Source organism: Buteo buteo, chromosome 11 (assembly GCF_964188355.1).
Source record: "Buteo buteo chromosome 11, bButBut1.hap1.1, whole genome shotgun sequence".
NCBI lineage: Eukaryota > Metazoa > Chordata > Aves > Accipitriformes > Accipitridae > Buteo > Buteo buteo.
This window is the reverse complement of record NC_134181.1, coordinates 6,574,888-6,587,058: the sequence shown is the minus strand read 5'-3', so window position 1 is coordinate 6,587,058 and position 12,171 is coordinate 6,574,888. Positions and strand designations below refer to the sequence as shown.

General features: G+C 41.8%; 1 protein-coding gene across 5 annotated transcripts in view; it reads right to left on the bottom strand.

Annotated features, from left to right (window-relative positions):
* MAF (MAF bZIP transcription factor) overlaps nucleotides 1–12,171 on the bottom strand; it is a 194,074-nt gene that overhangs the window by 168,300 nt on the left and 13,603 nt on the right. For all 5 annotated transcript variants that reach the window (XM_075039983.1, XM_075039986.1, XM_075039984.1 and 2 more), the window contains exon 2: nucleotides 11,571–11,635. In XM_075039983.1, coding sequence (XP_074896084.1) covers nucleotides 11,602–11,635 — 34 coding nt within the window. In that variant the 3' untranslated portion in view covers nucleotides 11,571–11,601. The remainder of the gene's footprint in view (nucleotides 1–11,570; nucleotides 11,636–12,171) is intronic.

The following is a 12,171-nucleotide window of genomic DNA, read 5'->3' as shown; positions in this document are numbered from 1 at the left end:
CCCCACAAAGGTATATTATGAGTGTGAATACTCCAATCGTGACCCTCCTTCAGGGATAAACTTCATCCATTATTAGTAAAATCTGTCACATCTCATCTCCAGACCTGGTACCTGGTCTATACGGGTGAGGTGGCAGCGTGTGCCACTGTGTCCCTGTTAGCACCTTTCAAGACAGGGTTTCGTTAAGACTTCAGTCAGGAAGCCAAAATCCCGCAAAACTTAAAACCACCTCCAGGCGATGCTCCCTGGTATTTTGCTGTGCTGACTAACCCCACTGTGGGGCAATTTGTACCAGCACGTCCAAGAAGAAAAGTCCCTGGGGAATATTTTCTGGCAAGTAAATACTTCTGTTTTGCTCCAGGACATTTCCGGACCAACCTCCCAGTCAAGACACTGGAAGACAATGAGAAAAGCAGAATAAGCAGGCTGTGTTTCCCCTCATTTTTTCCAAGGAGCAAAGTGAATCTTCATTGAAAGAGCACTAATGTCTTTTCCAACATGTAAAAAAGCAACTTAGAGCCAACAACAAAGCCCAGGTCTGTGCAGATGGCTGAAAAATCCTCTTTGGTCCACCTTCATCTCTGGCATTTTGGGGAAAACTTCCTTCTGTAACAAAGGAAAAGCTGGATCTACCCAAACCTACATTAAAGCTGGAAGCTTTTGAAACACTGGAGCTGACCGGCAACACCAGCAGAGGGAAAGGTGGTGTGTGGAGGGCTGTGGCTGCTCGGCTGCTGTTGAAATTAAAGAAACTCATGTGACAAAATCTGCATGTAGCACCTTGAAGGTCCACCCCAAGGTGTTACCTGCAACCGCAGAGGCTGCATCCTATCTCCCGTCCTTACTTTCATATATAAAATTATAAAATGTCAAAACAGGTTTTCTAAAGCCTGTCAGTAAACTCTGGCTGTACGTTGCACTACAATATTCCTGTTACCAGGGTAAATTCATGGGGAGGTGGCAGTTAACACTCCCAGGTAAAGAAATGCTCCCTACCCTCCATCCCGCAGAAGAAAAATTATCAGAGCAAGAATTAAATTATTCCCCTTTCAGACATTGTAAGGCCTCCAGGCAGCATCCTCACAGTTCTTTTCAACACAGGTAAATTGAATTCCAGCAAGTTTACTGTATGTGGACTTTTCAGATGAGATATTAAATAACAAAGTCATGACCATAACCTATGAAGAAAGACTGAAAAACGTGGAGTTGTTTAGTCTAGAGAAAAGGAGGCTGCAGCAAGCCATACCAACAGCCTTCAGATATGCAAAGGGTCAGCGCAAAGAGGGAAGGAACGGGCTGTCCTCGGTGTCTGCAGTGACCGGGACGTAAGGGACCTGCGCCGCGGGTTAGACAAGGAGAAATGCTTTTGAGAAGGGACGGTGGTGAAGGTCTGCCAGGGAGGCTCCAGGGAGGTGTCACGCTCTCCGTGGGGGGCTTTAACGCCAGGTTATGCAAATATCCGTCAGGGATAACCTAAGTCTGTCTGACCCTGCCTCGCGGCGCAGGGATGGATTACATCGCCTCCTGAGATTTCTTGTAACCCTATTTAATTTATGATTTTGTATGGCCAAGCCCCCAAGGGTAATTCTCCCCACTGCCCAAGCTTTTCCCTTATTTGTCCAGTGCTGGCACATCAGTTCTTCCCACCACCCGATTACTTGATGCGGGATGTGCTCACGTAAATGAAAAGGCTGGTGTTTGCAGGGCAGCCGGGCTGCGGCATGGGCTTACACCACTCAGATCTGTCACCTGATTCTTATGGAAATAAGTAAACGAATGGGAGGGTGGTTGGTGTAAGAATGTAAGAATTTGGGCCCAAGTTTAAGGACTGCTTTGAGACTAATTGTGCTGCAAATATGTAAATAATTCTAAAATTTTGGGTGGATTTGCCTGGCATCTTCAAGAGTATGTGGCTTTCTGCTGTTTGAGGGAAAGTCTGAATAGGGCACATTGCTCGGCACCCCTGCACCCAGTCAGGCTTTTCTTGGTGGGGATGGGGTGGGCATGGGACGGGGTTACATGCAGCAGTGTAACCAGCCTGCATCCAGGTCCTGTAACTGCTCACCCCCTGAACTGTGCAGATGTGTAAGGAAGCGATGCTGGCTGCATCCCTGTGACTGTTTGGGAAGATGTGGGACTGCCCCACAGAAGCCGCGAGGAGGGATCCTGTCCGTAGAAAAAAAATCTGTTCCTCTGCCACCGGGACCCACAAGCACCGCAGGAGGGACTGACCTCAGGCAGACCTAAACGCTGGCACTTCAGAAGGAAAAGCCTTGTGAAAGCCAGCTCCTAAATGCCCTCAAGTCTGCAAAGCCCCCAAACCCAGGAACGCAGGACACCGGGTCGGGATGCGCTGCCAAGGAGAAGTGACGTGCGACGGTCACAAAGCACCCTCCGACATGCGGAGTTTGCTACGGGGGGAAGCAGAGGCTTTTGGGGCTTGGTTCTCGCTTGCTTGAGTTAAGTTCAGTTTTAAAATGCATAAAGTTTCAGTAACTGCAAAAAAATCCCTTCCAAAAAAAAGTAAAAATAAGTGGAAAAAAGTGAGCCAATGCCTCTTCCACTTTAGTCTCCCCAGTTTAATTTCTCGCAAACTTTTTTCTGCCATATATGCCGTGGTAACCCATAATCTAAACCTTTCGGTGCATTCTCTCACCTAACTGGAGTATTTATTTTGCAAATTAAATTAGGTTTCTTGATTGCAAACTGGGAAAACTAAAAGTATATAATAAATTGTAAGAAATGCTTAAATGGATGATATGTCAATAAATAATCCTTGCACTTAATCTGAAAACCATTAGGTAGTCAGAGTGATGACTGATTTAACACTACCCATTTAGTTTACCTGTGATAACACGTTATTTAAACTCAAGACTTTATATTAAGCACAATCTGGACTGAAACCTTCATTTGGAAATAATTGCAATACTTGAGGGTTTTTTTCCTTTTCTTTTAAAAAAAAAAGATTTAATTAAAAACACAAGATGAAATAAATATTTTAGGCAACCAGCAACAAAATGGGAAAATACCATGTGTTTGGAGTTTTAGTGCCCTCTGAGTGCTGGAATTTATTTGCAGCAAGCAGAAAATAGACAGCAAGCATAAAAATTCAGCAGATTCCCGCTAGTAAAATTATTTATCAAGCTAACAAGGGAGGAACCCTTCTAGTAGCAACAAGCCAGCAAGGAAAAGACGTGCCTTTATATTTTACCTTTGGGTTAGCACACCAGTAAAAATGCCAACTGACAAGCACTTCACATAAACATTTCTTTCTAAATGAGCTGCCTTGTTAGAAAAAAAATCTAAGCAAAGGAGCGCTACAGTCAACAGACAGAAAAACCCAGGATGAATACTACATTGCTCCAGATTACAGGAAAATATAAATAGAGACATAAAAATAATGTTGATGCATAAATGAATTTAATAAATTAACACTTCATTTTGCATTTAAAATAACTACTTGGGCTATAAATCTATCTCAGCTTCAATTCTACCAAGAAAGAATACCTGTCAGTTATCTATTATTTAGATCTTTCTTACCTCTGGAACTAAATGTATACACACACACTCAAAAAAAAACCTATGTGTGTGTGTGTGTATACGCAGTCACCGTGTTGTTGTTAGCTGTGCTACTCAAGCCCCATTGCAATGTTTATCGTATATTTATTTTATGACTGAAACCCTGTAGTCAGTTTTACAGTTTAGTTTAACGATACCAAACTTTGATTATAAATCATAAGTGGCTTTATTGCAGCCTGAAGAGGCAAAAAATTTGGAGACACTTGATTGCCTGATCCCAATTAAATTTTAAAGAAATAGTAAAGCGACACACATTGGCTGAACAGCTGAGCTCTAAGGAGCACGGCAAATTACTCCTGTCGGCTGTACAGCGGGGCTATACCCTCCGAGCACTTCTTTGCTAGAATGAACATTTGACAATTGTCAGCAAGCTTTAAAATAAAACCAAACTAAACAAAAGAAAACAAAAACCTAAAAATCCCAAGGATCTTTCTCAAGCATTATTATTTTCATTGCAGAAAAAAAATAGCTCGTGGGAGGGGAGGGGGCAAAATCAGACTCAGCATTTCAGCTGATTCTGTAACTCAGGAAGTAAAACCTGCCACAGTTGTTGACAAAGAGGGGAAAAAAAGGAAAGTTTTACACTGAACTGCATGGTCAGATGGATGCACAGGTTGGAACAGCATTTCTGACTGATCTCAGATGATCTTCTGGCCACAGTTACAAGCCAGATCCTGTATTACTCACTCAGAACTCCAAAGGCAGGCAAGAGAGATGGGGAAAGGTAGGGAAAAAAACAACCCAAACAACTGAAAAAAAAAAAAAAAGTCTTTTTTGAGCTTTTGCTCGCCTCAAAGCCTGGCATTCGTCTCGCCTCTGCAGCGGCTCACAATGCAGGGAGAGAATGCAGCATCTCCCACTCCCTGCGCCAGCACCCCGGGCTGCTGCTCCAGCCGACCCCGTGCATTTCTGGGGCTGGGGGAGAAAGTCTCCAGCTCCGAAATTCTCCCCAAGAGCCCGATCCTGCATTCTTCTCACACCCAAAGAGTCCTGCAAAAACAATGGGATTTTTGGGTGTGCGGCAAACACTGAATTGAGCTGGCGTTTGTTAACTGCTGATGGATTACATTAATATGAATATTTGTCTGTAGGGGACAAACACTTTTGAGAAGTGAGCGCAACATTATGGGCAAAACATCAGCAATAATAATAAAAAAGGGTAGAGAGAAACATCATTGATGTAAACCATGAAATAAATAATATATGTCAACTTTTATGTTTCTTGTCTTTGATCTGGGTACAGCTGACATTAAGTCCAGGAATTGATACCTTTTTAGCTGAGAAGACACAAGATGTCAAGTTGTATTTTTTAGCGCAAGGCCAACATGTGAAAACAAAGCTAAAGGAGTTGAAGAAGTGAGGATAACAGAAAACATAGAGATTATCTCTTGTCATGGGAAAGAAAATGATGGGAGTTTCCATGGAAGCTGAGTGGTTAATATGATGCTGTCTTTGCTTTGCCATTCTCTCCTTATTAGAATATAATTTGGGTCCAAGTGATACGGAAAGAGATTGTTACTGAGCACAGCAAGGGAGTGCTGCGGGTAGAGCCAGTGCAGAATGAGGTCTACAAGATGTACATGCGTATGTATTCCTCACTCCCTGCCTGCCTGCCTCTCATTTTAACTCTGTCGTAAAGCTGTTTTTGAAAGTGGAAGCTGTTTGGAAGACCACATAAAAGCATCCATTAAAAGGCATTACATTAAAACTCCATCCCATCCTGCCCAAGTGATACGGAGGCGAGCTGGAGCATCACCACAGAGCCCAGGGAAGCTGCTCCTGCCTTGGTGGGACTGAGCAAACCCGGCCTTTGTTTTACTTTCTCGCTTGCTTTTTGCTAGCACCAGCCCTCTGGTGCGGGTCTGAGCCCAGAGCCTCTCCGTCAGCTGCCCCACGCTCCTGAGCATTTTCACCAGGGAATCGGGAGCAGAATGCGGCCCTAGGTGTCTATACCGAAGCTGAAATTGGGTAAGTGGGTTGTTCCCATCCACGCTTACAGCTGTTCCTGGCTAAAACCACAGCCAGAAAATGGTAGGCGCAAAGGAGAAATGCCACACCTGATTTTCTCATTTTTAAAACACGCACCCCTCCCCAGGGAAACAGCCTTTCCTCTGGGAGACTCTGGATACGCTACCGTGCACCCCTCTCCTTTACAGCCTGGCCTCGTTAATCATTTACATAGCTTCACACCCTCTTTCCTTAATTTAGCCTGGGCCTTAATCTTGGCGACTTCGGCAGGCCAGTCTGCGCGCAGAAGGGCTGGGGAGCCCGGCTCTGGGACGTCAATAACCCAGCACAATGCCTCTGCACAACACGAAGCCAGCTATTTAATTACCTATCACCGCTAACAAAAGCTCTCTTTATTTTGATTAACTTTGAGGGAACAAGATTCCCCACCATCAGAGTATGTTTAAATAATTACACAGTACAGACTAACATGCCTGGAAACACAAAAAGAGGGGGAGAGGGGAGAGAAGAAAGGGAAGACATAAGCTCAGCTTTACTTCCCAATTTAAACTAGGAATGACCTCAGGGTCAATTTTTCAGAGTATCTCAGATCAATTCAATTCTCACCTCCGCTGCCTACCTGCTAGCAAATGAACTTACTGTGCCTTCCAATAGACAGAAATGACTAAAAGGAAATCGCATTTAGCTGCATCTGAATAACCATGGTTATTAGATGATGCGTGCAGAGGAAAAATTACCATTTCTCTTCTCCTTCTCCTCCTTGTGATTGTCATTCTCACCTCACTGGTGATTAAGATGTAGGATGCTCTCACAGATTGTTAATTAGGTGTTAATATCTGCAAGGGGCCACAGCAAGCTCCTACACCTGAGGTCATTTCTCAGAAGTCAGGCTGTCTCCGGTGACAATACCTGTAATTCCCATAGCTAGTTTGATTCCCACTCAACAGCTGGAGCTAGTGTTTCTTTCATGTCTGGTTTCATTTCCTATCTGAAATTATATGAGTGCTAATATCTTTATTATCTTTCCCGTAGAAGTGCAATGCTGGAGCATGGCACAGCGTGTCGTTCATAGGCTTGGGGTTGTGGTTGGGTTTTTTTTTTCCCCACGGCATTTTCAAAACATTTCAAGCAAAAATCTTTACGGTTAGCAAATTTACAGCTGAGGACTCCATTATGGATTGGGAGGGGTAGAAGGTAGGAGGGAAACAATAATAATTTGGGGACAGAAGAAAAGCAAAGCTGCACAACTGCTGAATGATAATGGCTCGAACCTTGGGAAATAAAGGTAATGGCAGGAAGGGGAGGAATTACAAGGACAGCGTGACCTCTACATGTCTTGCAGGTACAGAGGAGTTATTCCATATATGTGTATGTACATATAGGTATTAAGGGTACATTGTGTTTAAGAGAGAGAGGGGGCACATAACTGAGCCGTGATTTTGCTTACATTTTGACTCATTCAAAATCAGGGTAAAGCTACGTTATGTGTAATTCAGAAAATTACCAGCTCCCGAAACACCCCATCTTTGTACTCGTGGCTTGGTGTGCTCAGACTAAATTCTCATCCCGTCAGAAATGGTGCCTGGGACTTGGGCAACACCAATGCTTTCTCATCCTAGAGTATGAACTAAGGTGAATGACAAGTACTTCAATACACCAGCTTTCATTAAAAGGCTTCAAGGAACATTACAGCTATTTTTTAACTCCCACAAAAGCCTAGAAGGTAAGAATTAATTATCTAGGTTTATAACTGTGTAAACTGAGATATAAAGAGATCAACGGTAACAGACCTTTAGAAGAAACCTAAGATAACAAGTTTAAAGTGCTGGAGTATTTTGCTGAATCTAGAATCAAATAACTGGGTCAAAGTCTCACAAGTGAGTCAGACTGTAACTCCCAACTCCCGGTTTCTTCACTCTCTAAACATCGGGACTATATGTGGAAGCCTGAGAAGTAATTTTATATGTGGGATGTTAAATCAGTACTTTTCCTGTCTCATCAATCTCCTGTATTTTGGTACAGTGTGAATCATTCAGTAAGTGGCACAAATTAGAAAACCCAGAAGAGATGTTAAAAATATTTCCTTTTTTTTTTTAGCACTTAACTTAAAATCCCCTATTAGAACTAAACAACAGCAAAAGCCACATCACTGGAAAATATTTTAGAGCTAAACACAGGGAAAACTATTAAATTCATTTTGCTGGGAATTTGTGTAAGCTGTCACATACGGCATGTACATTCTCTTTGCTCATAAAGACTCACGATGTTTTTATACTTCAAATTCATAGGAATGAGCTAGAAAGGGGGTTGAGACATAGTGAAGTTGTGCTTTTTTTAAATACTTGAGAACATTTTTTTACCTGTTCAAAATGACCTGTAAATTGTACAAAATATGTTTGGGGAGAGAAAAGGAAGGGAGAGAGATTACTATCCATTTTTTTTATCAAGAATAACATATTGCATCCCATCTGAAATAAAAGATTCTCGTTTAGACTTAATATAGCACATCTGCTTGAAAAACACATACAAGGCTCCCATTGACCACAATGGGAAACTTGCCAACAATATTTCATGGAAGTTATCTTGGTATCAGCTTCGGAAAATAAAGTCATTTTAAAGGGAGCGCTAATTCATCAACGGGAATTTAAAAATAAGTCACTCATACACAAAGAAATTTGATTGTTTTCACAGTTATTTGTTTTAATTTTCAATTTTATCAGATGTATGGTCTGAGAATAAAACTTAGGTGATAAGATCTAGTTTACAGTGAAGTCAGACAGTTTGATGTCACAGGCTGTTGCCATGAAAGGAAAAATGATGTCACAAGCAACAGTCTGACTTGATTGCACATCAAAAATACAGGCGAACAGTAGGAGGATGCAAAAGGTCTGGCACAAAAGACAAATCTCTTTTTAAAATGCATGTGTGACTGCAGGAAGAGCAGTGAAAAGTAAGTAAATGTATACTTTAAGAGTGCCATGATTTCCCCTGTGTGAAAGGTCTTAGAGGTAAACTGGAAAAGGAACAGAAAATACGTTTCTGTTCTTTACTGCTCCTTATTCTCCCCTTAGTTTTAAGGCTCATCCATATGGGGAAATTATGTAGTAAACTATACCACAGTGCTATCCATTCCCTGGGTGGACACTCCTACTCTAGAGTAAGAGCGGATTTTCCTGGTTAATTTATTTTATTTTGAAAGCAGCTTAAGTTATATCGGGGAAGAGGGAAATCCACCCTTACTCCCAAATAAGAACATCCATCCAGGGAATTCACAGCACAGCTACCGTGGTATGAGTTCAGACCTTGCTTTTTAGTAGCATGACCTCCCCTGTAGACGTTCCCTTTGTGGTGGAAGTGTGGGCCCCGGGAATACAACGGGGATTTTACCAAAGCCTGCGGTGGGACCAGGAGCCCACCCGGGACCTTTCCTCTCACCTGAGATGTAGGCAGGATGCGGTTTAGATCCCAGGGTCCATCACTGCCGCATCCTGCCCTTGGAGCTCTACAAAAGTCCTTCAGAGCCTCTTTGAAAACTGAAACATTAAGCGTTACAGACAGCGATAAAAACCACCAGATTTTTTTTGTCACGCTTCATTTTTAAGAGAAAGCCTGGCTACAGTTTTTTATGTCGGAACCAAATTCTGCTTTTCCAGCATCATCACGCTGATCAGGAAATAATGAGAGGAAGATTTTGTTCCTGTTGGTTCCGTGATGTTGGAGGATGGAAAAGCTCTTCTGCACTGAACAGAACACACTGAAGTAGGATAAATTATGCCTGGGGCTACGTATGTATTGTGAGGGACATTCACCAGATCTGCCAGGAGATGGAATAGGCCAACACACGACCCTTGGAAAATAATAGTTGCCTTGTAAAATACCACAAGGTACCCTTGGTGGTATTTTATGGGAAAGCAACTAATTTTGGTTTTGGTATAATGGCGTATATCATAAACACGAATTTCACGTGCTTAGTCTGGAAACTCCCAGCAATCTCCCCAGACTCAAGGGCATGGAGCGACAGCACCGACTGACCTCCGCGAACCCTGCTGCCATCTGTCCCGCGAGAGACATCATGGTGAGAACCTCTCAACCAGCAACCACCAACTATTCCAGTCGCACTCATAAAATGAATTGCCTTGAAATCCTAAAAGTATGCCAGAAATAACATAATGCCTTCAAAGGAGTCGAGTTAGTAAGTTGGACCACGGAGACTACTGTCCACTACTCTAAATGTACCATCTTAAATTCCCCCAACCAATCCACCTCCATGAATATCAAGTAAGCGCGCCTCCAGACAGCATGGAGGATTGGAGTTTTCATATCTAAGCTTATTATTCCTAATATCACAGAGACACTTCCCTGAATTGTCCTTCTCCTTCCCAAATTCCCCATCTGACCAGATGTCTTTCTCTCTCTTGCTTTCACCTGTCAATCATGTTCACAGCTGAAATTTGATTTCTCTCCCAACAGTAACCTTAGATGAAATATTACCATAGGGGTCAGAACTGTCTGAACCTTGCCATAAAAGTTCGTTAACTCTTCCGAGACCTGAGAGCTATTTGCTTAAAAGTAACAGATTTTGCTGCTGTTTTTTCTTTTCTGTAATATGTGAAAGCATAGCCACAAAATATTGGAAGGAAGGTGCAAGGAATTGTCCCGGAGAGCAGCCAGCTAAGCAAGGCCTGAGATCACAAGTGTCTATCAGGGAAAAAGCTTTTGCTTTTTTATTGTATGGATAACAAGAATGTGTATTACTTATAATATTTATATAAATCTAATAGTCACATATATAAATTACAGAAACCGCAAAAGTTTTCCTACGGGATTACTGAAATTAGAACCATTACACTAGGAACAAGGTGACGGAACATGTGCTGCACCTTTGCAATGAAAATACGTACTTAATGTATTTATTCCAGCTGAATCGCTCTTTGGCTCTGTTCTTGCAAAAAGCATATTGCACTTTAAGCTCGCACAAAAACCCAAGTGGTCTGGTTTCCCTCTCATTTACAGTGGTGAAACACAGAAAGAAATGCATTGCAGGCGAAACCCTACCCGGGGTGTTCCTCAGCGAAGCGAGAGGAGCTTCAGGCTCAAAAGGAACCTCTTCTGGTGCTCCTTGAGAAACCTATTCCCGCAGTGTATACACCAACAAAAACTCCTCTTGGTGCTATTTAACAGAGAGTCTAGAGCACCAAGTACATCTTCCCCATCCTCACTCAAATTTTAAATAATAAAAAATAATAAGGAATAAAACAAGCTTAATTCCACAAGCCAGTAGAATTCAACTGTTTTCTAACAGCACGTGACTGCTGATGAAAGTGCGGTAGGCTGTACAGCAGCTTGTGTTCTTAACTAAAACAGGAGGTTTCATAAAAAAAATTCACACAGGAATCTGTCACTGCAACCTTGGTGCTCATTTAAGCCACTTAGTATTTTTTATAGTCAAGGTCAATAAAAATCAGATTCCACGGAAAAAATAAAGGCCCTGTTTGAGTCTAGCAGGGGAAGGGACTGAAAGTTTAATTCCCACATTTTCATTAGCGGCATATTTTTTAGTCAATGTTGACAGACTGAACGAACACAAATTTCCAGAGGAAAGCAGTGCTGTGAATTAAACTCTATTGTAATTTGTAAGTACAGAAGTCATCTAACACAGACTCATGATTTTCATCGAGATCTAAGGGAGATCTTCAGAAGACCCATCCTTAATCCCCGTAGCTGATGTCTGAACGCTAGCATTTGAAGAAAAAGAAAGAAAACATTTGCAAAGGATTATATATGAGTTGTGGGACACGGGAGAGCTGCCTGGCTGACAAAAGTACAAAGCCCCATCATCGCAAATGGTTCGTGTAGGCACCTGAAAGTCAGCCTCATCCGACAGCCCAGGGAACTCCACCACAGACTGTCACCGGCTCCCCAGGGTTGGACCAAAAAGCACTGTCTTAGCAGCAGAAAACAAAGCAGCCAAATTACCACCCCTGCTGAAATATGTCAAATTGCTAATGAAAATGAAAACATACCTTTTTTTTTGACCTCAGGTAACAGGGATTTTCACATCACCGTTGTAGATGATTCTCTCGGGTACCTAATTTAGTAAATATATTAAAATAAACCATTATTAAAAGGAATTTTTAACATTGTAAAACACATCTATTGTGCCACTATGGTACAGAACAGGACCTTTTATATTCAAATCCTAAATTAAATTTAGAAAGTCTCTTGTACCTTTTATTAACTGTGAGTGACTGAAAAGAAATTAACACAGTTTGAAGCGAAACATTTCCAGCTCACCTATCTAGTCTTTACTTTACATTAATAACAGGAGACTCTTCCTGACAAATTACCTTAAAAACACATATTTTTGCCTCACCAGTGAATATCAGCTTCTAAGACCTGAAAGCATGTAGCTTTCTGTATTTCTTTCTTAATGATTGTTATTAGCTGCACTAATGTAATTGGCAAAATAATAATCAATTTTTGTACACACTCCATTATTTTCCAGACAGTAGTTTAACAACAAAAGCAGAGCTGTCATTTCTCCCTGCGGTTACTCACACTGTACAAATTCATCCTGTCAACACATATTTAAAATCTAATTTAAAAAAAAATTCAACATAGAGT